Here is a 27,585-nt window from a genome sequence, read left to right as displayed (position 1 = left end):
GGGGGGGGGGGGAATACGCAATTTCCCCAGCCTTGGGGAAATCATGTGCTTCTACACCCCCCACTTGGGTTAATAGGGCCTTTAAGCCCCCCTTTGACAGGGTGGGGGGAAAACGCATAATTTCTCCAAGGCTGGGGAAATTACATGTTTCCCCCTGCTACATTAATGACGGACGCCATTAACACAGCAGGTGGAAAGTGCACAATCCTGGAAACGGGCCAAAGTCTGTGGACAGGTTCACGAGGCGCAAGATGGGCTGTGCGGGGGTGGGGTGGGCGATCTGTGAACTCCAGCTCAGGGGGCCGAGCTGAGGGGAGCTTGCCAGGCTTCAAGCCAGGGGCAGACTCTCACACCATCCCTATCCTTAGTGACCGGGCAGGTTGGTAAGGGGTAAGGCGCTCAGCAAAGAAGTTTATTTATTTATTTATTGCATTTCTATACCGCCCAATAGCCAAAGCTCTCTGGGCGGTTTACAAAATTAAGACAATTCAAAGTATAAAACAACAGTATAAAACCATAATATAAAATACAATATAAAAACCATAACCAAGATAAAAACAGCAACGCAAAAATACAAATTTAAAATACAAATTTAAAACAGCAAAGTTAAAATTAATGTATAGACTTTTAAAATACTGGGAGAAAAAAAAAGGTCTTCACCTGGTGTCTAAAAGAATATAATGTAGGTGCCAAGCGAACCTCCTGAGGGAGCTCATTCCACAGCCAGGGTGCCACAACAGAGAAGGCCCTCCTCCTGGTAGCCACCTGCCTCACTTCCTTTGGTTGCATGCTGAAAGGGGGCAGCTTCCAACAATAGCTAAACTGCTGCTTTCTGCACTAGCTCCGGCTTCTGGGGCAGCTTTAAGGGCAGCCCCACGTACAGCGCATTGCAGAAATCCAGGCCAGATCTACACCAAGCAGGATATTGCACTATGAAAGTGGTATATGGTATGTGTCAATGGGCCCAACAGTTGTCAGTGCACTTCAATATAAAGCAGTAGTGTGGCTCCTGCCTCTTATATTCAGCTTTCATACAGCTTTCATAGTGCTATATCCTGCTTGGGGTAGATCTGGCCCCAGGGATTCTACATGAGTAGAGCATATTCACAACTGCTGGCAGTTGCCCCACACCCATCCCATAGACGGTGCTGAGGATGGCGATGGAAGTTGCTGAGCCAGGATGCTCATCCCCACTCTTCCTCACACAATTCCAACCTTAATAGAGGCTGTACTGATTCTATCATGTAGAATGTCTGTTTCTTTTAATGTCTTATTGGAGCTCTATCTATACAGGAGTAACTTGCCATGTATAGTTTATTCCTTTGTATTCCCCTCCCCCATGACTCAACTGGAGTTACATCCTTCAAAAGCGGATACAAATACCAGGAAACTTTCTCCTCAAAGTATTTTACAGGCAACTGGTTAATATGAAGATTGCAGGTTTGAAGGAAGGGAGCTGTCTATTAATCTTCTATCAATTTGATATATTCAGCCACACCTTAAAAGCTGTGCATAAATTCAGTCCATTTATTTTAGGGTGACCATATGAAAAGGAGGACAGGGCTCCTGTATCTTTAACAGTTGTACTGAAAAGGAAATTTCAACAGGTGTCATTTGTAGATATGGAGAACCTGGTGAAATTTCCTCTTCATCACAACAGTTAAAGGTGCAGGTGCCCTGCCCTCTTTTAAATCTGGTCACTCTAGTATAACTCCTGCAGCTTTAACTGCTGTGATGAAGTGGGAATTTCCCCAGGTTCTCTCTCTATACAAATGACACTGCTGAAATTCCCTTTTCTATGCAACTGTTAAAGATACAGGAGCCCAGTCCTCCTTTTCATAGGGTCACCCTAATTTATTTCCCATCAGAAATATACCTGAGCTGCTTCTTGTTGTTTTTTCAGCTGCTCTAGCATCTGCTGAAACTCCGCCTCTTTCTGCTCCGCTTCTTCCATGGTGGCCTGATTCTGCTCATCGTAGGCCATGGCAACAACAGCTAGGATCAAGTTGATCAGGTAAAAAGAGCCCAGGAAAATCACCAGAACAAAAAAGATCATGTAGGTTTTGCCAGCCGCACGCAGAGTCTAGGGGAAATAATAGTTTATTTACTTTAAAAATAAATAAATGTACAGCTTTTGTTTTGATAGCACCAGTATACTTAAGTTTTTGCTACACATATGGTTGCTGCTCACCAGCTGATAAAGATTTTCCCAGTAGTCCTGAGTCATCAATCGAAAGAGTGACAAGAAGGCCCAGCTAAATGTATCAAAGCTTGTATAGCCATAGTTTGGGTTTCTACCAGCCTTTATACATACATATCCTTCTGGACATTGACTAAAAAGAGAGAGACACAGAGAGAGGGGTTAGACTGAAAAACAACCAACTATTAATTAATGCTAGTGAAATACCTACGACACAGTGGATACATGTATAGCTAACTGAGTGAGTAGTGGTGTGCCAGATCTAACATCCTTTTCCAGTTGGCTTTATCCCAACGCTCTTGCATTTTGTTTCTGCTCATCTCTCCCTCCTCCTTTCCTCTCTCTGGCCCTTTCTACACCTAAGGATTATCCCAGGAAAATGGAGGGATTGTCCCTGCCTGCTCCCAGGATCCCCTGTGTGTCATTTGCATGCACTGGGATGATCCCGGGACGATCCCTGGGAAAAAGGCAGGTGTAGAAATGGCCTCTGTCTCCATCCTTTGGGACCCTCAACTGTCTGCTGCTTCATCCTCATCCTTAACCCAGGCCAATTCAGGCTGAGAACTGGCTGCTCTAGTAAGATAAGATGTACTGTAATTCTAGATTTCTTTCCCCCCCTTTTTGTCTCCTGCTATGCATTTTCAATTCAACATGTTTAGTCAATTACAATTAAATTATTTTTTAAAAATAAGCCTAAATCAGAGCTGATCAAACCCATTTCTCAAGTAGAACACATGTTATTTGAATCAATTATATAAAGTATGGTGGATCCAAACTTGTTCCTGCTGTTTTATTTTATTTCTTTAAATAGAGAGGATCTTGATGGAAGACGATCTTACCCTGCGTCGGAACTGTTGCCACAAAGCAAAGCATCATTTTGTCCTTCCAAAGTGTAAAAATGACCTGTGTGAAAAAATATTTTGAAAACATCAGAAGAAAATAATAATAAAACTGTTGTGTAATGAACCTGTTCCTGCCATTAAACAATTCTACCAACAATTCTCATGCAAAAAATTAGGGGGATGGTGGATAATCTGTCCAAATTGTGGTATAGTTGAATAATGCAAATATACAAGAGGAAATTGCACTTCTTTTTCTTTCACAGTTAAATACCTCATCCTGCCCTAAAAAAAAACCTTGTCAAAAGTGCAGGTTAGAGGCATAAGTGAAACTGGAGGGTCATGACATTGTCTAAAGCATGTGTAAACAATGGTGATTAGGGAATGACAAACACAAAATAAATACCTTGTGTAGAAAAGCAATGTGACCAGTAAAAGGACTGGTATGTTGCTCCTAAATTGATAATTAATTTTCTTTTTTGGAAATGGAAAGGGGCATTGTCAAGAATGAAATCGCCTAGAAAATTACCAACCCTTTGTAGAAATATATTATTACTATGGAAGAGTAATAATATATTTGTGTTGAATGCAATTGTACAAAGTTTTTTTCTTTGAGGCTGGATGATTCATCCTAACCAAACCAAGTATGCTGTATTTATTTATGATACATGGGCTGTGTCATTCTGACCTCTGACCTCCCTTTGTCGCCTCTGTAGCTATGAGTATACTGAAATGGACAAAAATACCACACTAATTGTGCTGAGAAGTACTCTGCTACAAGTGAGTCAACAACACCTATTTCCAGTTTCTGAACTCAGCCAGATGGCAGAGGATCAAATCTGGAATACTGGGTAAGTCAGGAGAAGGAATATGCACATGACAGCGATCTCCTGCCTTTGTGGAACTATAGTGGGGAGGCCAAACTGATTCCCCCAGACTCCCCAGTAGATGCTTAGGCATCATTTGTCAAGTGCTGAATTATGGGAAGTTGGATGGAATTTAGCGCCTGCAGCCAATTCTGAGATCGTTGGCGGCTTCACCTGCTGTCTTTCATTCTGCTGCCCATCTCTTGAGAATATGAGGGAAACAGGTGGAATTGTGGGGGAGAAGAACAGAAAAAGGTAGGAGAGGTATCATATGGGCAAGGAGATGTGTAGGGTGTATGTAGAGGGGGAAGGTAAAGGACTTTGCTCCCTCTGCCTCATCCCCTTCATCAACAGTGCCTGTATTGGTTTGTAGTGCATAATGTGAGTATACTCGCAAAAGTGTGTGTGTGGCACCTGTGTGCGTGTTGAACATAGTTACAGGTACATGTAGGTGTGTCCATGTTTACAGTAGGCCAACGGAGCACGGGCACCCCTAACATTCTGCCCCTTCCCAACTATTGTACTTTAGAGGTTTCCTATTTGTCCTAGATCAATTTGACAACTCAGTCAATGCATCTGTATATACATGTCATGATAGCACAAGGCAGAAAAAAATCTACATTTAAAAACACAACAACCTGTGTGTGTGAGAGAGAGAGAATGTGCGTGCATGCATATATGCATGAAACCAGCTTCCACTCCCTATATGTATTTATTTATTACATATTTACACTGCCCAACAGCCAAGGCTCTCTGGGCAGTTTACAATAGGCTGACTGGGGAGGATTTCATCTCTTTTTGGCAAATGATACCTATTTTTATTTTACTTATTAGATTTCTGCCACATCTTTTCTCCAAGGAAGCGTCCCCTGCCCCATTTTATGCTGAAAACAAGCCAGTGAGATAGGTTGGGCTGAGGGATGGGGAGGGGCCCAGGGGAACACAGAAAGCTTTATAACTGAATGGGCATCTAAATCTGGGTCTCCCCAGTTCTAGTCTGACACTCTAATCCAGGGTGGGCAACGTTGAGGCCCTCCAGATATTTTTGGACTGCAACTCTCATAAGTGAGGGATGATGAGTTGCAATCCAACAGCATCTGGAGGGCCACAAGATATTCACCTCTGCTTTAAGCACTGTACTACTTCCTCACCACCCCCAGTATGTGTGAGAAAGAGGATGTGTGCAGGCAGGAACAAAGAAAAGAGAATCCCCCCCTCCTCCTCTCTGTTTCTCCCTCTCTCTGGTTGATGAAGTTATAAAAATATCTTCCCTACATGTTTGCAAATTATCTACTCATACATCAAGAGATAAACTCACCTGCATGTTGAATACCTGACATGTTATTGTAAGCGTATCATTTATATTGAGCAAATCTATTGACTGACCACATTGGGGCAGAGAATTTCCATCCCTCTCTGTCTCTCCCTCTGGCTGAGGAAGTGTATAAAATTATCTTCATGACACGTGGAATAGCTGACACTTTATTGGCTGACCAGATTGAGGCAGATTTGCATGTAATCATGCACAAAGCCACATGGCAAGAAATGCTTTCAGTTTATTGACCAAATCCGAGCCTGCCTCCTAATCTACTTCAGCAGTGGTGGCACTGTGTAGACAAGATTTTTTATTAAACTATATAAGGTTGCAGTAACCTGACAAGTGTGAAAACACCCTAACAGTGTAATGGTATACATGCCTATTCAGAAGAAAGCAAATGAGTTCCAAGGGGTCTTACTCCCAGGTAAGTAGTTGAGAGGGCATTATTTCTCTCTCTCTCTCTCAAAACCCCAAACAAGATATTAAAACATCTCTCTTCTTCACAACATTAACTAGTATGAACAGGCTGGTAGCTTAACCCCCACCCTCTGCAGCTTGAACAACTATGTCATTACAAAATGTGACTAACACGTTCCCAGAAATGATCAGACTATTGATCCCTTTAGGAAATGTAAGCTGGAACCATTCTCAACAATTCCTCAAGGGCATGCCCTTCAGTGCTCTGCAAATTTCATGGTGTCACAGACAAGTATTTTAAAATAGAGACTCTGTGACTTAAACTGTTGTGATGGTAGATGGTTCCCTGCAAGTGAAACAAGAAAGACCAAGAGCAAAAACCAGAACTGCATGATGGAAGTATCCCCATCGCATGGAAATCCCAACACTTGATGTAACAAGTCCTACTTCTGACAATGGTCCATTTTATCGTGCAGTTCCCAGAGTCATAGACTGGCCAATGCTATAGGTCAAAGACTGACTAATGAAAATTAATCAGACCACAATGTCAGTGGTGAAGAAATGCATTGATTGTGAAAATGTAAATAAGAGATTGAAACGTAATGCTAAGAAACTGGGGGTGGACTTACAGAAGTGCTCTTCTTTTCTACGTTCTTTTGGGACTCAGTACCTTAATGACCCCCTTCTCCCATATCAACCCACTGAATGTGGAGATCCTCCACCCTCAGAGAGCAGGATGGTGGCAACAAAGGAAAGGGATTTTCCCACTGGTGGTGCGCTGGTTGTGGAACATTCTCCTCAAAGAAGGCTGCCTGGTACCTTCCTTATTTTCTTTTAAGTGTCAGGTTAAGATATTTTTATTTTCTCAGGTATTTTATTAATAGTGCTGACCTACAAGGCTGATGTTAGATGGAAGGATCCAAAGGTGGAGCCCTGCTGACAAGAGCAAGTGGGAGGAAAGACGGAGGTATTTTTGCCGCCTGTTCCTCCAATAAAGGATTTTGAGCCAGATGAGCCTCTGAGCCCATCTTACTCATCTGCCTGGCTGCAGATGGGAACGGAGAGGCGTGTGGATCCAGCAGATCCATAGCCTCTCTTCTCCCCAACCAGCCCACTGCCCCCCCCTCTTTCCGCCTCCAAGGTCATGACACTGCTATCAGAAGAGGAAGCCACCACAGAGTGGCAATGCAGGAGGAAGTGTGGTGTAGTAGCTAAAGCGTTGGACTGGGAGTCGGGAGATCCGGGTTCTAGTCCCCACTTGGCCATGGAAACCCACTGAGTGATTTTGGGCTAGTCACAGACTCTCAGCGCAGCCTACCTCACAGGGTTGTTGTTGTGAGGAGAACATGGAGAGGAGGAGGATGGTGTGTGTTGCCTTGGGTTCGTTGGAGAGAGAAAAAGCGGGATATAAATGGAATAAATAAATAAAATAAAGTAAGATCCATAATCAGTTCTCCTCCTCTGCTGTCGGAGCTCTGCAACATCCTATGGCCCCTCAGACACTATCTGGGGTCACAGGATTGCTCTTTAAGTTGATATTTTAAGTACTGGTAAAGGCAGTTTTCCACTCGGTTTTGTTACTTGGGTTGATTCAATTGTGTAAATATTGTATTTCAAACTACCCTGGATAAATACCTTTGAAGGGTAGTATACAACTTTAGAAAATAAACAAAATGAATAAATTCAACTCAGTGAGGCAGCCCTCAAAGGTTTCCGCAGAGGCATAATTAAGTCAGCCACATCTATCCAAGTAGTCCAACTGAAAAATGGTTAGAAAAGCATTAAACTGATAGGGTTTCAGTAGCTCCCACCTCCTTGGATCAGGGATACTTTCAATAACTCTGAGACATGCTTATTTAATATTGCACACTGCCATTTTGTTAATTATTATATAGATATATAAATTGCATTCTTACTTGGATCCCCTATGTACTCGTTCCAGTCAAATTGGGTACCATTAAATGTACTATTAAATGTACTATTTTCTCCCAATGTGAAATTAAATAGGTAAGTATCATTTGAATCTGTAGAATTCTCCGGATTCCAGTATAAGCATTTATGCCTCAAGTTGCCCATGAACAGCTGGAGCCCTATTAGAGCAAATACACTCAGACAAAACACAGTCAGAATCATTACATCTGACAGCTTCTTCACAGACTGAATGAGGGCTCCCACAATTGTCTTCAGGCCTGCAAGCAGAAGGGCAGAGTTAGAACACTGACAAATACAATTTTTTTCAAATACGCTGCGCCCCAGTAACATTAAAACTACTACAACAACAACAACCTCATGCAGAAGCCCAAAGAAATGGCACTGATATTCTGTGAAATTACTTTCTAAATGGTTCTATCATTTGTGAAGATGTATCTGTGAAGATGAGTCACTGGAAGTTTATGTTCATTGAGCTTGTGAATGAAAATGTACTGCGCTTAGTTAAAAAAAAAAAAGCTTGTTTTAAGGCTAAAACAAGTGATTCTGTTTTCATGCTTTTCATTAACTCCACCTTGTGGAAATCTTCCTATCACACCAAGCCTAAACATGTTACACAGAAGAAAGTACCACTGAAATCAGTGCAACTTGCTCCCACGTAAGATGTTTAGGGTTAGGGATTGAAAAGTTAAAGGTGTGAGATTATTATTTTTTTAAAAAATGCCAACACCTCTTAACCCAAGCCTCCGCTGGCATCACTTTTAAAACACATTGATAGGGAAAGAGTGAGTGACGCTACTAGGACTTATTGCTAAGAAACTGCGTGTGGTTTGGAAAGATAATAAATTTCCCATGCAATGCCCATGCTATTCTTTATTATCTTACTGTTTTATATTCAATAGTAATCCAGATATTTCAATATGTTCAATAGCAATTCAGATATTAAGTCTCCATCAAAAAATACCAAGAACAAATATAGTTTTACATCACGCAGGAAAAAAACATGTGGGTAAAAAGAAGTCACGTTTCAGCTGGACCTCAAAGCTTGACATTATATGATGCAAATCACACAGGCTGTGTACTGCAATATCTCATGCAACAATGTGTTAAACGCAAAGGCTGATTTCAAAAGTAAACAAGCAAATGGCAAAAAAGCAAAGGATCACAATGTTCATTTCTCTCAAAACATGATTCCTGCTTTTTCTTCTTTGTGTTTTTAAATGAGTGAGCAAGCAACAAGGCTTATGGTGAAGAAATGTGGTTTGAATTTCCATGGAGTCTGAGAGTCAGCCTCTGTGTTTAACCTAGCTCTCACCTGGGATGACTGATATTGTTTTCAATGCTCGGAGAACTCTGAATGTTCTCAACGCTGAGACATTGCCCAGGTCCACAAACTCTGTCACATATCTGTAATAGGGGAGTTCACACACAAACACAATGACAGGATAAAAAGGAACAGTTGGGAGGAACAAGGGACCTAACACCTTACACCACTTACTTCTTACCTGGGATTACAGAAATAGTTTTCAAAGCTCTCAATACTCTGAAAGTTCGAAGAGCTGAAACATTGCCTAGGTTTACAAATTCTGTTATATACCTGTAGAATTAAATCACAGTTATTCAGAATTGAGGCAGACTTTATGCTACTTATTTGGGGTCTTTATCAAGACCCCTTGGGTAACTTTAGTGGTAAATTAAATAGCAACACTCAGATGTTTACCTTTCACTGCAGTTTGCCTTTCATTAAGATCTTTCAACGGTGATCAGTTTACATTTAAATGTTGTAGGACAAAACAAACCAGAGTGATTTTACTGTGAAAGTCTAATAACTTCCTAATTAAAGTAACTTAATTAGGGAAGATGGTTCCTCTTCTGGTAGGAGGTGGGAAGTGCAAGACCTGGAATTAGCTTCTTTGTCAGTAACTGTACACCTATTAGTGTACCATGCATTCCACACCACAAGTTACTTTACCAGTTACTTTACTATTAGTGCACCATATATGGCTTTACAAAGAAACAAACAAAACAATTCCACCATCATAATAAAGTCAGGCAAGAATGAATAAAGTCAAGCAATTATTAGGGTTCCTCCGCATAAACTCCCTAACATCTTGATTGGCTGTGTACATATTGCTACAAGCATCAACAAGACAGCAAAAGAGTCCCTTATCCACTGTGCTTTATTTTCTACAAGTCCAACTGGATTTTGAGCAGAGGTGATGTATGTTTACAGCAGAAAATAAGATAATAGAGAGAGCTCAATTTCCTGATAGAGTGTGGTATAAATATACTAGCATGTATCAATCATTAAATAATCATATTCAATCATTACTGAAGAATCTATATTCTCTGACTCTTAATTGATAAAATCACATACTTATTATAACAAACTTCATAGTCTTGCATGCTATTAAATTAACCTATGCAATTAAAAGGAGGCAGGGCGGGGCAAAAGGAATGTAAAACTTACGCAAATGTAATGACGGTGAAATCAAGCCAATTCCAGGGATCTCGGAGGAAGGTGAAACCGTCTATACAAAAGCCCCTTGCAATAATTTTTATAAGTGATTCAAATGTATATATTCCTGTGAATGTATACCTGATTGAAATAAACAAAATATTAATTAGCAGGGTAGTTTAATCCCCACCCCCTGAGAATATTTTTAAAAAAGTTATCACAAGAAGAATAGCCTTACTGCATCTCACCCATGTCCCTCTGTGTGGGAGCTTTTGCTGTTTGACTCCTTCCCATATTACTGGAGTAATGGGAAAACCTGGAGCAATGTGGGAGAAGCCCATGCTGCACATTCCATCTACCATAATGAGGTTGGTTTGCAGAGCTATATCATGGGCTACCCACCAATGGCCATGTGATCCCACAGGCACAAGATACACTGCAGCCAGTGCAATATATATAGGAAGGAGGCCTAGGCACCATCTAGTCCAGCATTTGTTTTCCAAGAGTGGCCAGCCAGATATCTCCGAAAGATCATAAATAGGGCACAAAGGTGATGGCCACCCTTTCTTTATTCCCTGAGAGAGGCACACTGTTTTTGAACATGAAATTTAGATACCAAAGGATAATGTCTGAAGAATCTACAGCATCTAGATAGATTTATCCTCCATGCATTGACCTAATCCCATCACCACATCTTGTGGTGTTGATTTAGTTATAGGTTGTGTGAAGAAGTGCTTCCTTTTGTCCGTCCTGAACCCTTGGCAGTCAAATTCATTTTGCGGTTCCTGAGTTTTAGTGCTTTAAGAAAAGGTAATTTCCCTCCACCCCCTTATCCACTGCTTCCAAAGGCAGTTTGTAATCTGGCACTGGAATAAAAAGGGAAATCTTAATTGAGTGCACAAAGGTCTGTGTTCATGGGGGCTCAATGGATCCCAGCCATGCTCTACAGTTGACTTCTATCTATCTATCTGCTCTAATAGAATTAATTCCATAAAAAATACATTCAAACATTTAATTTAAGAATAATGTCCAACTTACTCTACATTCTTTGTCCATTCAGGAGGATTACTTAGGGTCATAAATACGCAGTTGGTCAAAATAGTGCACATAATGAGCATGCTGAATAATGTAGATTATATCATTAAGGAACACACAGAAGGAAATTGTAGAATTACTAATAAACAAAACACAGCATTAATGGGATGTTCTCTTTTCATTATATAAATACATCTGTTAATATAAATACATCTCTGGGACAACATATTGTTATTAGAAATCCAGGACCATTGTAAATGCTGGTAAAAATATGTGAGTTAGATGAAAGAAAAGACACATATCTTTTACACCAAATACTGTTATTCAAGTCACTGTTACTTTGATAAAATCATTTTAGATCCCATACAGATGATGTCTAAAAAAGTAACGAAAAATGAGCCCTGAAAATTGGTTTTGTTTTTTGAAAACCTGCAAGTAATGCAATTAATTAACTGTTACAGACAACATAAAAAACCCGGAACAGTTGAATTGAATATAAATTCACCCAGTACAGCTTTCTAATAACAGGAAAATAAGCACATTCAACACCATATTAAATAGCACTGTAATTTGAAAGAAAAAGCTCTGGGCCCTGCAAAGCTGGTGCAAGCTATTTAAGCAAAAGCTCCAGTCTACGTGTGGATGTGTAATGTTACAAACTTGAGAAGTATAAGTGTCAGCAAGGGCAGGAGTGTAATTGCCAACACTTAGATTTTTTATGGTTCAAGCTACAACCTTTCCAACTTCAATTAATACTAAAAGTGAATTGTGTATCCACACACAACACAAAAGATGGCCACATGATGGCACCACAAACTTTGAATTTCCAAACCAAGTTTACCTTATTCAACCCTACTAACATATGTTTCTTCCTAACTGCATTTTGGTCATATTAACTAGGGTGACCATATGAAAAGGAGGACAGGCCTCCTGTATCTTTAACAGTTGCATAGAAAAGGGAATTTCAGCAGGTGTCATTTGTATATATGGAGAACCTGGTGAAATTTCCTCTTCATCACCACAGTTAAAGCTGCAGGAGCTATATTAGAGTGACCAGATTCAAAAGAGGGCAGGGCACCTGCAGCTTAACTGTTGTGATGAAGAGGAAATTTCACCAGGTTCTCCATATATACAAATGACACCTGCAGAAATTCCCTTTTCAGTACAACTGTTAAAGATACAGGAGGCCTGTCCTCCTTTTCATATGGTCACCCTATACATACAACACAGAACGATTTCTTTGAATAACAACTACATGCCACTACTACATACTTGGAAATATGTGTCATAAATGTGACTATGGGCTTTTTTAGAGGGATATTTTTGTCAACAAATGTAAAATGTACAATCTTGATCTGAATGTTTTTCTGGCCTTAACTAGACCTACCTTATAGTCCGTGACAGAGGAGGAAAGATCTCATGTTGTGATTAACACGAGATCCCTCCTCCGTTTACATGTGAGGCATGACGGCCTCAGGAAGAGAGGCGTTGTGCCCGCCATTTTTTTTATTTTTAAAGAAACAGGAGGGCACAAATGGTTGTGTGCAAAGGTAGGTCCTTTTTTTTTTTAATCATTTAATTTCCCCACTCCCCCCACCCAACCTGATGGGTGTGTGCGAGGAATCGTGCGGAGCTGGGTCAAACCGCGGCAACGGGCCACACATTCTGCAGTCTCGGGCTCAGTCCAAGACTGTGGAAAATGTGGGCCCAAAGCAGAGGGCGAGATCCCAGGGCAAGGGAGGGATGATCCCTCCCTGATCCCGGGATCCCCTGTGCATCATGTGGATGCACAGGGACGATCCCTGGGTTCGCCCCGGGATTTCGCCCGGTCTAGCTAAGGCCATAGTGTGATTCTGCCAGAGGTAACCATGGTTAAAGCTGCATTGCATTCAGCAAAAGAGTTAACGAAGAGGGAAAAACTCAAAGCTGATGCATAAGTGCCCCACTGAAAACAGTGAGACAGAAAAAAATAATGTAGAGTTGGTTGAATTCAATACTAGGTTTGGCATAGTTTAGCACGGATACAGACATAAAAAATATCAATTCTGCTACGTTTCAATCTATTATTCACAAACACTGATTAATTCATAGGAATTCAAATGTTTCTGCATACTGCAGTCTTAAGAACACTCAGCTGGAAGTAAGCTGCATAGAACAGGGTGGGATTGTGCTGCACATCTGGATTGGGTTGGATCCACATTTAGGCACTTGCAACTGGGCTGGTGGAAGTCAATGTCCCTAGCCCCTCCTGGCCTTGAAAATGCTACACAGAGGATTGGGGAACCTGCTGAATGGATGACCTAGTGCAGTAGAAAGGGGGGTGGAATCCCTGAAAATCAGGCAGAGGGACTTTCTGTCAATAGAAGGCAGTCCTGAATCCAATGCTTTGGCTTGAACTGAAAGGCACCATTGTGCAAGTAGAAGGCAGTTCTGCTTGTGCAAGGGAGGTCCCCTGATTTACATGGATTCTTCTTCCCACTGGCACAGCTTCCTTGTGCCCCATCTCATAGTATTCTGGAGGGCCCCTAATCCCTAAGGACTAGATCCTTAAATGATGCAAGAGGCTGCACTGAGAAAGGTGTGTGTGTGTGTTCCATTTCATAAATAAGAGTCCAAGCCATCTTTTTCTAGGGATCCAAAATTTGGATGCAATATGCAAAATCCAGTTTTCAGACTGTGAAATCTGATTTTCATGTTAATATATCTCTGATTTGTTTCTGCAATTACTTTGTTTTGTTTTGTTTTTACAAATGCAACCATCACAATTCAGATTTCAGTTCAAACCACTGTTTTCCAAATTAGTTTCAATTCAAACATAAAACTGCTACTGAAACCATGAAACAACTTTTTTTCTTAAGTGAAATCGGCAAAGGTAGTCAGTCTTGCCTTTTACAGAAGAAAAGAAAACTAGTAAAAACAATCCAGCAACGTTTAGTTTACCAGGTATCATCAAAAGTTGGTTCTTGCTAATGTCATTCACACCATTCAGACATAAGCACTTGAAAAAGATGCCAGAATATACAGTATAGAAAAGGACTGGAAAGGATTAAAATATTCAATTGCTATTATCAGAAATTATTTTACCTTATGTCATTTGCCTGGCTCTTTCTTATAGAAATTGAGATCAAGACCACACACGGGGGCAACACATGGAGGCCACAGTAAATCATTTTAGGGAGCAGCTGTCTCTGGCCTTAGCTAGACCTACCGTAAAGTCCGGGGGAGAGGAGGGGAGACCTCGTGTTGTGAATAACATGAGATCTCACCTCTGTTTACACGTAAGGCACGGCGACATCAAGAAGAGAGGTGTTGCGCCCACCATTTTTTTTATTTTTAAAGGGCCGGCAGTGCATGAGCGACTCAAGGTAAGGTTTCTTTTTTTTAGAAAAAAAAAGATTTCCCCGCTCCCCCTACCCCTGAGGTGCGCTGCGCCCTGTGCACATTGCACATAGTGGGGTCAAGCTGCGGAAACGGGCCACACCTTCCGCGGTCCCGAGCTCAGCCTGAGACCGTAGGAAAAACAGGACCAAATTGTAGGGCTATATCCCGGGGCCAGAAAGGGTTGATCCCTGCCTGATCGCAGGATCCCCTGTGCATCATCTGGATGCACAGGGACAATCCCGGTTATCACCCCGGGATATAGCCTGGTCTAGCTAAGGCCTCTGTGAGGACAGCCATTCACACCACATAGACTACCACATGCAGTGGCTCACTGTTTGTTTGAGTTTGACTTCAGGCGACTTTCTCCATTGGAAGGAGAAAGGCCTGTGGCTGTGTGGAGCAAATTACACCATCCCTATGGAAATCTGCTGCAAATTATTGCTTAGTGTGTGGAGACAACTGCCAGTCATAACTGTTTTATAGTACAGTCATATGCATTTTTACTAAGAAGGAAGTCCACACTGAATTCAATGGAGCTTACTCCCAAGTAAGTGTACACAGGAGAGCAACCTTAATGCAGTGTCATCACGGCAGCTGTTACTTGTGCATCAGCTCTGATTTGCCAATGATATACTATAGTAGTTAGTAGATAAAGCGTAGGATTTAAGATATTAATATAGTCAGACCACAGGGTGACCATATGGAAAGGAAGACAAGGCTCCTGTAACTTTAACAGTTGTATCTGGTCAAGAGGGCATGGCTCTTGCAGCTTTAACTGTTGCGATGAAGAAATATATACCCTACTATCCTCTCCAAGAAAGGTAGACATTCAAAGTGGCTTACAAAATATATAAAAAGACACAATTTTATATACATTTATTTTATCATTGCAGATCAGTAATTCACAGCCATATATATTTGAATACAAGTGTACCTTTCTCAAAGCCCATCCAAAGAGCTGCAACTGACAATGAGTACAGTGGTATCTGCTTATGTTGGAGCTAGGTATATATTCCCAGCTATGGAAATTAAATAATCAATGGTTAACAGAGAAATGCTATACATTTCTATTTAGAATTAAGATGCATTGATTTAAACAAATCTATTCAATCAGCTGGATCCAAGATCTGCCTTCCATAGATGGAAGGGTTCCCTTCGTAGAAGGTGCCTCTGCCTGATTTTCCGGGATCCCCCTCTTCTTCCGAATGCTACAGCTCACTCCATTCAGAAGGTCCCCTGTACCTTCATGTAGCATTTTCAGGGGCTGGAGGGGAAGTCTATCTCTACCAGCCCAGTTGCATATGTATAAATCTGGGTCCAAATGAATAGATTTCTCTGGCAGGGTTATTCACACATTTGGGAAATTTTGTAGGAAGCTGGTTCCAGAAAGTATAATAATAATAATAATAATAATAATAATAATAATAATAATAATAATAATGTTTTGAAACATCTTACTCTTAGACGTAATATTGTAAAATAAGGAATATTAAACACCAGAAGTTAATTGAGCAAAACGTGTTTGTAAATTGCTATCTTAAGAAAACAAAACTGTCTCAAAGAAGCCACTTGAAAAGGATATGAATGTACCAAAATCTTAATAGCTATTTTTCTAAGAATGCTGAAAGGACTTAAAATGTAAAGGGCAGGGGTGGCACTGAATCGGAAAATTGCCTTCCCTCTATTCAATACTATAAAAGTCTGGAAGAAAAAAAGGAACACGTGAAAGCAATTGAAACACATGCAGTTCCACATTCATTTTTCCTTATTAACTTTCTTTCAGTGATGAAAATGCAGTCATTCTACAAGCATCCTATCTAGTAAAAAGCCTTATTGTTATTACTTACCTGATAAAGAGTACCGTATTGCCATTATAAGGAAGCATCATTTGCTTCAAAGAGGTTCTTGCATATCAACATGAGAATACATGTGTACCTTCATAGTGATGACAATATGAACATATTTAGTTACACTTGTACATATTTACTTACATCCTTTGGTGTTTCAAAGAGTAAAAAGAGGCATTGGTAAACAAGTAATGCATCCCTCACCCTTCCTCCCCAAATTCAAATATTTTGCTTCTTTCCAACTAGTAGAACTCTTTCTTTTGTGAAATTTACTTAGGAGATCTGACAACAGCAATTATAGTAAAGGAGTACTTAATTCAGGGGATACCTTGCTGCAGCTGTTGCTCCTGGATACAACCAGTAAAAGCCCTGAAATTCGTAAATATCTAACTTAATATGGGAATTTGTAGTGTTCGGCTGTATTACAAAACAAGTGCCATTCCTCCTGGTTAAATTATCAGATGAGATTTGACGCATCTGCAGTCAGCATTCAACAGATCAGGTGCCCCAAACCAACTGTTTTCTAGCTGCGTGGACAGAACCTGGCTCCTTATTTTAAGGATGCTTCTTGAGTGCTGTAAATTACTTGACCAAACCACCTGCTCAACCTGCCTTTCGCTTTGATGAATATCTTCTCAATTTCGGTTAATTCACTTGTTTCTTGCAAATGTTTTATGTGGATGTGGTTGTCCTTCACCCAGAGCTTGTTGTGAATACTGGCTGAGAAAGCTCATTAAATACTGAGACGACTCCAAATCAATCAAAGCAGAATTTGCCTATGACAACCCCTGGGGACCAGTTTATCTAAAGGACTGCTTTGTCCTATATGATTCTGCCTGGATACCTGCAGGAGAGGCATCGGGAAGTGACATGAAAGAGGGCCTTCTTAGTGAATGCCCCAGGCTCTGGTATGCCCTTCCTAGTGAGGCCCAACAAGCTCTCATTCTGGCAAATACCTTGTTGTTACCTTGGCCTCCTAGTCCGATTCTAATCTCCCACTGTTGTTGCTTTTGATCATTTATTTTATTTTGATGATTTTATTTGCTCTGCTTTTTTCTGCTTGATTTTTGTATTTCAATAAAATGTTTTTATTGTATTTGTCGGAGTCGTGTGTTTAATCATTGGTAGATTATAAATTTAAATAATAAACTCCACTTATTGTATAAATAGCCCAACACAAACCGACATTCATATATCTTATGTGTTGCTCTATACAGGGGACGACTTTGTGTGAAGGCTTTGCTATTTTGGCGTTGCAGATCTTTTCCTGGTCATATCTCTCAAACTTTTCAAGAGCAGAATCCTGTGTGGATATTGGAAAGTAATTGGACACACACCATCTCTGGGGAACGGCTCTGAGATAGTGGGAAGCAAAAGCTAAATGGACAGGGTTGCTGCCGATAAAGCTGGTGGTCAACTATCATCTGGTTCCAGGATGTCAGGTGATATGATCAGAGGAGGGCGATGAAAAGAAGGGCATTTGATGGAGGACAAGAACTAGACATAAGAACCAATGTCAATCAAAGAGATAATACAAAAACAAACATTGAGGCTGTATCAGCTTGTTTACTAGCTACTAAGTCTATTACATGGGTAGGCAACGTGGTGCTTGTAGGCTCCAATAAGCTTTCAGTCACCTTGCTTTTTGTCCAGCAAGGTGAACTAGCTGTCTCATGTTCTTTTTAATTAATACATTGTCTTACCAGCAGCTGGGATTGCTGTGAAATAGGTTTCAGTTGGTAATGAAAACTGTGGGTTCAAAACAGTTGTTTAATATGGTGGGGCTCAGACCCCACCTCTGCCTTGTATGCAGTCTTTTGGGCAGGTCACTTGCTTTTGCCTCCCATAGCAGCCATTTTGTGGTGGTTCCCACAACAAACAGCCAAATGTGCCCAAGGCCCAAAAAGGTTGCATATCCTTGGCCTAGCCCAAGCAGCTGAACCTCCTGGGTCAACAATAACCAAACCACTGAAACATCCGTTGTTATACAGAAGAACTCTTGTCAGTAAACAATTCAGCTGTCCGGGTGAACAACAATATCAGAAACTTTGAAAACAAAAACTAAACACCATGGAAGAGAAGTTAATGGCATTATCTGGTCTATAGAACAGTGCTTTTCTCTCTGCCAGGTGCATCACAAATTATATAAAGTAGGTACACTGCCAATCAGAAACGTCCTTGGTATAATGAGATATTAAACTCCAGAGGCAGCCATTCATCAGTCTCCTGGACATTTCCAGGGATTTACAACAAACAACTGTGAAATGACATAGATCTGTGTTAGCACCAATCCATACAACTAACTAGATGCAGGTGAGTTAGGTGAATCTGAACCATGCTTGTTGTCAAGCATTCATCATAAGACTGCTTCTCCTCAACCACAATGTGCAGGTAAAAATAAGACCTGTTAAGAGGATGGAAGAAGTCAGTGTTGGTGCAGTAAATGTGGGTTGGTTGCACATTGAGTTTGTGGAGAAGCAATCACCACAAGCACAACCCAGCTCACATACATCAAGCCACCAAAATGATTGGCTCTTATAGAAGAGGCAACATGGGAAATCATTTTTCCTCTAACGTTAGTAAATCAGTTCAGACGCAACTTCAAGACCAAGACCAGGTTTGAACAACACGCTGTGGATGTCGAGTTCCATATGCAAGCCACGCTTGGGGGTTGTCATATTGTGCGAAGCTGACAAGTGTGAGTTATATGAGGGTTAAAAAAACACCTGCATAATTTTAAAAAGACCATAAATTATGTGAGGATTGTTTAACCCTCGCATAGCCACACTTGCCTGGTTCACATGAACAACAATTCCCAAGTAGGGGTCGCATACTCAAAATGGAAGCCACACACACCACAGCCTCACCATGGGTGGTCATGTCATGCAAACAGTCGCAAAGTATGTCATGTACAAGTTCCCTAATGTAAAACAGTTGATAACTTTAAGATTCAGACACAATGAATTTTTCTCATTTAGCGTTAGAATCACACAGTTTTTCTTTTTTGCTTGAGAACTTTCTCAGAGAGGAAAATAGAAGTCACTTTTGGCGTACACATTTTCAGTGATTTGTTAGCCATCAATTTCCCGCAAAGAATAATTAAAGACATCTATACAGTGTAACCAATTCTTACCCAGAAATACTCATTTTCAAACCTGGTAGATCACAGGTAACAGAGATCTCAAAAGGAAGCTTCTGCAAAATGCAGGTTGCATACCTGACTGCAAAAACATAAGAGAGAAGGGATACCAAAGCAGCACTGCAACAGGAAAGTGACAAAGTAAAGTGCTTGATATGAAACACTCACTTTTTTATTAACATAAAATGGGTCCAGGTCTTCCAAGGGAGTAGCCACCATTCCAGGAGGTATGTCTCCATAAATAAATGGCAGTGATTTGCCAGCCTCCAAGTCACTACTTGGCTTTGGGCCATTTTCATCGTCGACGTCTTTATGGTCTTTGGGCTGCTTAGCCTTTTCTGCAGCAATGCGTTGTTCAATAGCTGCAAGAGACTCTCTAGTGAAGTAGTGGAAGCTGTCAGGTCCTGGTGGTACAAGCACTGGCTGCTCCATCTTTTCATCCTGCACATTTTAATTACCAGTTATTCTCCTGCATAAGGAAGTACTGAGAGTCAGAGGGAGAGATAAAGAGAGAGAGAAATAAAACATGACTAAGGAATGAAGAAACATTGAATTGCTTCCTCATTATGTTAACATAAAATATGCAAATAAATTACTACAATGTTAAAACACTAAACTGAAGACATTAAAAAGACTCATAGACACAATCCACCAGCAGGCATTATTGCTGTGCAGCCTCCATTTCTTTTGGTGGGAATTGTCTGCGGTTGGGATTATTAGCTATTTTTTTCCTGGCAGGGGTTCTATATCTTCAATGGTGGCATGACCAGCCAAAATTGATCAGGTAGCTTTTCCTAGCATTCAGATCCAGTGATGGGGAAAGCATCAATTGCTGAATTTCTATTTGTTTTGTAGCCGTCAAAAGACATAGGAACCCTACCATTAGTTTCTCTTAGAAACCCACTGGAATGTATGGAGATTGCCCAGCAGCAGTGAACAGCAGATTATATCTTAAAATATGAAACTATTTGCTTTTCAATGAGACAGCTACATAGGTCAAAACACTGGTCCATTGTGCTAGCAGTTTAATCATTTTTAAAGCTGTAAGCAAACTGATTTTCTGTTATCAGAGGGCATACAGACCCAGCCTTTTATACAAGTAGTATTTTATTAACTCTGAAAAATAAAAAAAAAATCATAGTATAGAATCCTAGGGGAACACACTGGTTAATTACAAAAAGGGTCTAATTCAGCAACTGCTCTTTGCACTTGATTTCAGCTGGATTCATTCTCTGATGATATTTTCAAAATCAGGTCAGAGCAAAACCTAGAAACTGCACAATCCTCTATAACATGCAGACAGTGGGGCCGGGGAAATAAACAAAACCAAACAAACAGCAGATAGCTGCAAGGGAGGTGGAAGCACATTTTCACTAACCCCAATACAACCCCAAAATCTGGCTCTTGCTCTTTCCTGAGCACATATGCTCAATAGAGTTGTACGAAGTAACATATGCTCTTCATTGCTTTTAGTGGATTTAATATACTATTATGGAAGTACACTTAAGAACAGAAGGATACAATATTGTCATAAATACAGTGTACAGCCAAAACTCAGCATGGCAACAAGGGCTGGGTGGAAACTACCAAGCGCTCCAGAAAATTGCTTATGGTGCATCTTTTATGCTGCTGAATGGCTTTGTGATTTTTGCAGGCATAGTTTTCAAATGTGTATTTGGGCAGAGAGTACAGCACATTCCCCCCGCCTCCCTTCTTAAAGACTAAAGCGATGTGTCTGCAGTCTCCACCCATTGGCAGGCTGCCGTGAAGGAGGGCTGTGATTGTTAGTGCCAGGCCCAATACACCGGACAAAGAAAGAGATGGAGAATGGCGGAGAAGTGCAAAAGCACGATCTGATAAGAAGGGAGACAGATAAGCAGAGCAGAGAAGTGCTACTGAAGGAGAAGCATGGGCCACAGGAAGAGAGCACGGATTCATTTTGAAGGCGTAAAAAAGATGCCGGGAGAAAATATTGCAGAGCAGGGAAAGGTGGTGGGTAGGGTGACCCTATGAAAAGGAGGACAGGGCTCCTGTATCTTTAACAGTTGCATAGAAAAGGAAATTTCAGCAGGTGTCATTTGTATATATGGGGAACCTGGTGAAATTTGCTGTTCATCACAACAGTTAAAGCTGCAGATGCCCTGCCCTCTTTTAAATCTGATCACTCTAGTAGAGCTCCTGCAGCTTTAACTGTGGTGATGAAGAGGGAATTTCACCAGGTTCTCCATATATACAAATGACACCTGCTGAAATTCCCTTTTCTATGTAACTGTTAAAAGATACAGGAGCCCTGTCCTCCTTTTCATAGGGTCACCCTAGAGGTGGGGGGAAAGGAGGAGAAAGGAGAGAGAGAGAGGAAAAGAAAAGAGAATAATAATAATAAAAAACAGTAGCAACAACTTTCAGAATTATGTAAGAGATTTTTTTTAAAAAAAAGCAATAGATGGTGGAATGTAGAAAAAAAGGGGAGGGGAATAGAAAACTGACCTCCTTGGGTTCTGAAAATGTTATTTGATGGCAGATTGAAAACAACAACAAAACAACTAGAAAAACAACAACAACTGCAGGGAACCTTTGAAAGTCTCTCTCAGTTCCAAGTGTTTGAGGAGAGGGTAAAAAGATTCCGCTTAATGGCAGCAGGAAAAGCCCTACACTGCAAAAACAGCTAATGGATCCTTAATGCACACGAAGAGTAAAGAACAAAAACAACCCTGAATTCCAAAGGTCTCCCTTGACCACATCTGTTAAATGGATGAATCTCAATATACTTCAGCGTTGATATCTGAATCGACATTTAAGGGAACATGAAGGGTGTTTCACTTCAAATTTTTAGATGTCATTGCAAGCCAGGTGGAATCCATAAATATAACTTATCATAAATATCTGCAAGATTACCTAAATTTTCACAATCACAGAGTAATAGTTGATGGTACCATATCATTGGTTTAGGAGTTTTGCACCGTCCCAGTTACGTTTATAATTAATTTTAGAAATTCATACATAATGCATGCATGTGGGCCTATAATAGGACATACCATTACTGTTGGCCACGTGTCAAAGAATGAATTATGACCTGCAATACTGTTTTGAAAAATCAAATTTAACATGAGCTGTCTTAAAAATAATACAGTTTAACTCTTAGACTTGCAAGCATTCACTGAGAATGAGAATGACTTGGTTATCCTGGAATTCTTAATTCACAATACATCATCATCATCATCATCATCATCATCATCATCATCTCTTGACACTTAGGCCCTGTTCAGAAGATACCTTAAACCATGGCTTTCACCATGGTGAATCAGGCAAAAAGTCTTATTCACCATGGTGAATAAGGCAAAAAGTCTTATTCACCATTGTTAAAGTTGTGGTTTAAAGTGTCTTCTGAACAGAGCCTTATTGTTGCACGAAAGCCTGGGCCAGCACTTCTATTGGATGGATGTGACATTTCTTCCAAGTATTGCTCTTATAAGAAACAGCAAGCTGCTGCACAGCTATGTTATTCTTGCTCCTGTTCACACTATTGCAACAGACAATAGCCCCAAAAGGAGCTGGGGTGGGGAGGGGAGAGGGAGAATGATGCTGATGACTGTGGCAGAAATGGCGATGCTGAACAGAGACACTGTCAGGTTCTGGGAAAGAGGAAAACATCCAAAGCACCTGAATGCTGAAGGAACAGCCAGACTATAGGGAGACAATATTCTGGATCAGACTTCCTGAACTTGGTGCCCTCTAGACGTTTGGGCTTCAACTCCCATCAGCCACAGCCAACATAGGAACAAAGGAAGTTGCCTTATACTGAGTCAGGCAATTGCTCCATCTAGCCCAATATTGTCAACACTGACTGGCAGTGACTCCCTGGGGTTTCAGGCAGGAATTTTTCCAGCTTTGCCTTTCTGATGCCATGGATAGAACCTGGGACCTTCTACATGCAAAGTGGGTGCTCTACCACTGAGCTATGGTCCATTAAAGCTCGCTAAATTAAAGCTGGTGAGGTTGGGCAAGACAGGAAAAGGCCCACAACACCCCTAACAGTACTACACTTTATACATTGTATGGAGTGTTCAGGGTCAGAGGAAGCTTGAGATAATTCTCAGTTTATGCATCATTGCTCTTCCAGATTAAAAACAACAACACCCACTGCAGGTGTTGAGGCCTGCAAGAGTAGAGTGCTAGTTTTCTCACTGGCATTAAAACCCAGGGTTTTGCCAACATTGCCATACAGCATATTTCAACCCAGACAGGTAAGGAAGGTCACATGGTGGATGCCGAAGCTTGCCCAAAGCCTGCACAACACTTTGCCAGCTTAGTACAGCCTTGCAATTTTCTCCATTTCTTACAGAGATGACTGTCCAAATGACACAGAGCTAAGAGAGAGGCTTCTGTGGGCTTAGGTCAGGCAAAGCTGAAGGGGATTCTTAAAACAAGAAGACTTATCTAGGAAAAGCAGAATGAAAGAAAGAACCATCAGTTGGGGCATGTAGAATATAAGCAAAGAAACAGTGTTCTAGGGCCAGCACCAGCACTTGGCTTCCTTTGGGCAGCTGTCAGGAGCCCAGGAAGGCCTTTAGCTGGTGCTGGCTGTGGGTCCGTGCAGTGTGACTGGGTTTTTGGAAACCTCTCACCATTTTAAATTTCTCACAACTTCTGATGTTTTGGACTACAACTCCTACCACACCTGATCACTCACCATGCAGGCTGGGGCTAATGGGAGTTGTAGTCTATAACATCTAGAGGGTAACAGGCTGGGGCACTGAGGGAAATTTAAAGTGAAGGGCCCGCCACACTACAGTTTCTGCAAGCCCGGCCGTGATTTTAGCCAATGTATTGCTCTCGCCTCCATCCCTCTGTTAGAAGCTAGCTGGAAGAGTACAAGATGTACATAGGGTCGCAACATTTATTTATTTATTGCAGGGGCTGTTGCCTTCTGCATGAGAAGTATATATAATGACCAAGAGGCACCATTTCAAATCCGAGGAGTGAGGGCAGGGATTACAGAAACTCATGGACAAAGAGGTTATCAATGACTGCTAGTCACGGTGGCTATAGATACTAACTCTAAGATCAGAGGTGGGAGGCCTATTTACATAGGGTGACCATATGAAAAGGAGGACAGGACTCCTGTATCTTTTACAGTTGCATAGAAAAGGGAATTTCAGCAGGTGTCATTTGTAGGCATGCAGCTCCTGGTGAAATTCCTTCTTCATCACAACAGCTAAAGCTGCAGGAGCCCGGTTCTCCTTTTCATATGGTCACCCTATATTTACACCACCTGCTGGGGAGCAAAAGCAGGAGAGGACTACGGCATTCATGTCCTGCTTGTGGGCTTTCCTTGAGGCATCTGATTTGCCACTGTAGGAAACAGGATGTTACTTGATAGGCCTTTTGTCTGTGTGATCCAGCAGGACTCTTATGTTCCTGAAGGCTGACTACACGTCTAGAAAATACAGAGTGGAGACTGCCCTCAGTACCCTACCTATATTGCATCTCTGCTACACAGCTGTTATCAAGGTATGTGATTTTAAGATGGAAGAGGCACCTTTTCAGCCTAAAGAGCAAAAATAAGTCTCTCACAGTATCTCCTACTGGAGATACCTAAGCAGGTGATTCCCAAACTGCAGCTCACTTTAAAACACAAGCCCTGTAGTCTTCCTTTAGAGGAGAAAGCTTCCATTCAGGTATCCCAGGGGATTTCTGGAAGGCAACTACAGTGTTTCAAACAATAACCAACAGACTTAAATTAACATGCAGATTTGAGCCCAGCTGTGCATAAGGGAAATAAGCAGGTGGCAATCTGATTAGGTTAGTGGTTCTGTGCTTGCATGAGTTATTTGCAGACTTGGCAAATAATACAACATAGGTGTTAAGTAATTTGGGAGGGCTATCTTAAGCCCTATGCAGACGGTTTAAAGTCAGTGATAATCTATGCTTGGGGGAGAGGGCGGAATGGGTGTCACAGAACAGAGGTAGGCAACCATTTTGGTCTCCTGTGCACATGTGGCGATTTGAGAAACCAAAAATGGCTGCCATCGGAGACTATGGCCCTTTCTACACCTAAGGGTTATCCCAGGAAAATGGAGGGATCATCCCTGCCTGCTCCCGGGATCCCCTGTGTGGCATTTTGGATGCAGAGGAACGATCTCGGGACGATCCTGGGATATAGGGCTGGTGTAGACATGTCCTATGGCTAGTGACAAAGGACAAGTAAGCTCCCTAAAAAATTGAATATAGGGCAGAGGTAGGGTCTGAGCCCCAACTAGGGGTAGGCAAACTCACCTGCGTCCACCCCATCTGTGCAGCCCGACCCCACTCATCGGACCGTGTAAGCTTCCTCTGAGGCTCAACTCGGCTTGGCTGGATGAATGATCGGTGGCTCTTCGCCCTCGCTGCTGAAATTGCACACTTTCCACTGCTGCATTAATGGCTTCCGTAAAGGCCCCGTTGACGAAGTGGGGATAAGTGTGCAATTTTGCCAGTGAGGGCGGACACCTGCCAAGCGGTTGGTGGTGCCTCAAAAGCGCTCAAGTTTAGGTCTGCAGTTGCACCATGGGCATCTAACCAGGTCCAGGGTGGTGGACACTGGGGCGTCAGCCGGACTCCCGGACTCAGACGGGCACTTGCGACATCCCTAGCCCCAACAGAATGAACTACACCTTTGAACCCACAGTTTTTAGCACCAGCAGAACCTTATTTTAATCTCTTGCCCACCCCTCTGCCAGCTAACTCATTCCTCTCTGCCATTGTTTCTCACTCTGGGTCACCCACCTATAGACTCTTCCTCACCCCAGCTCACTACACATAACCTCACCCTCTCTTTCTGTGCGCATGTGCATCTTTCTGTGTCTCACATACACATGCAAGCACCTCATGCACATTCTTCCCTTCCCCTCCTCACTGCAGGGACATGAAAACCACACTCGCTCTTTTTCAGGATCACTCCAAAATTCCCCCGAAACCCTCCCTCTCTCTTTCTCACATGTAAAGCTCCATCCGATGAGCTTTTTATTGCACACTCGTGACTGGGCACTCATGGATTCCTCGGAGGTAGCTCACATGACGACGTCTGCCTCTCTCTCGCCTTCCGCCCCTTCTGGCCTTCCTTGCGCCGCAAGAAAAACCAGAAAAAGTCCAAAACATTTTTTTAAAACCAAAGCTGCTGCTCTCTCCTGCTGTGTGTGGGAGAAGCAGCACGTTCACGACGAGGGACTGAATGGCCCTCGTGCACTTTGTTTACTTCCTGTTTGAAAACAGGAAGAGTGTCCAAGGAGAAGTGACGGTAGCCAGCGTTTCTTCCAAGGTGTGATGGAGCTTGTAAGCAGCCCCCATCCATTCAGACATACAGGCACACAAGCCCCCAACACACACACCCTCTGGTTGCTCCCTGCTGACTACTCTAGACCTCATTGGCTTCCTGTTACTCTCCAACCCACTACCCTTTTTCTGGCTTCCCTGAGTGCCCACCCCCAACAAGCTGACTAACAGCTGTAACTGAAGATACCAGGCCTCAGACTTTCCCAAATTACATTAATTATTTTATTTATTACATTTATATCCCACCATTTTTTCCTCCTTAAGGAACCCCAGGTGGTGTATATAATCCTTCTCCTCTCCATTTTATCCTCACAACAACAACAACTCTGTGGGGTAGGTTGGGCTGAGAATCTGTGACTGTCCAAAGTCGCCCAGTGGGCTTCCATGGCCGATGGGGACTAGAACCCAGATCTCCCAACTCCCAGTCCAACACTCTAGCCACTACACCACACTGACTCTCAATTAAGCCATACCCAGGAATGTGTTAGATTAATTTTGCTAGGGTGACCATATGAAAAGGAGGACAGGGCTCCTGTATCTTTAACAGTAGTGATGAAGAGGGAATGTTATCAGATGTCATTTGTAGGCATGCAGCACCTGGTGAAATTCCCTCTTCATTACAACAGTTCAAGCTGCAGGAGCCCTGCCCTCTTTTGTATCTGTTCATTCTAGTATACCTCCTGCAGCTTCAGCTGTTGTGACGAAGAGGAAATTTCACCAGGTTCTCCATATATACAAATGACACCTGCTGAAATTCCCTTTTGTATGTAACTGTTAAAGATACAGGAGCCCTGTCCTCCTTTTCATATGGCCACCCTAATTTTGCTATCTTTCCACTTACGTGA

At 41.8% G+C, this 27,585-nt stretch overlaps 1 protein-coding gene across 5 annotated transcripts in view; it reads right to left on the bottom strand.

The window, feature by feature from the left end:
* LOC134392268 (sodium channel protein type 1 subunit alpha) overlaps positions 1–27,585 on the bottom strand; it is a 114,683-nt gene that overhangs the window by 38,514 nt on the left and 48,584 nt on the right. For 2 of the 5 annotated variants that reach the window (XM_063116436.1, XM_063116438.1), the window contains exons 1-7: positions 11,066–11,185; positions 10,040–10,168; positions 9,075–9,166; positions 7,557–7,829; positions 3,040–3,103; positions 2,192–2,333; positions 1,877–2,083 (exon numbers count right to left, since the gene is read on the bottom strand). In XM_063116436.1, coding sequence (XP_062972506.1) covers positions 1,877–2,083; positions 2,192–2,333; positions 3,040–3,103; positions 7,557–7,829; positions 9,075–9,166; positions 10,040–10,168; positions 11,066–11,145 — 987 coding nt within the window. In that variant the 5' untranslated portion in view covers positions 11,146–11,185. Of the gene's footprint in view, positions 1–1,876; positions 2,084–2,191; positions 2,334–3,039; positions 3,104–7,556; positions 7,830–8,884; positions 8,977–9,074; positions 9,167–10,039; positions 10,169–11,065; positions 11,186–16,025; positions 16,145–19,597; positions 19,914–27,585 lie in introns of those variants that run through there. The other 3 variants (XM_063116435.1, XM_063116437.1, XM_063116439.1) reach the window with 2 other exon arrangements.

Source organism: Elgaria multicarinata, chromosome 2, assembly GCF_023053635.1.
Source record: "Elgaria multicarinata webbii isolate HBS135686 ecotype San Diego chromosome 2, rElgMul1.1.pri, whole genome shotgun sequence".
Lineage (NCBI taxonomy): Eukaryota > Metazoa > Chordata > Lepidosauria > Squamata > Anguidae > Elgaria > Elgaria multicarinata.
Note: the sequence above shows the minus strand (reverse complement) of the source record. Positions and strands in the feature narration are given on the sequence as shown.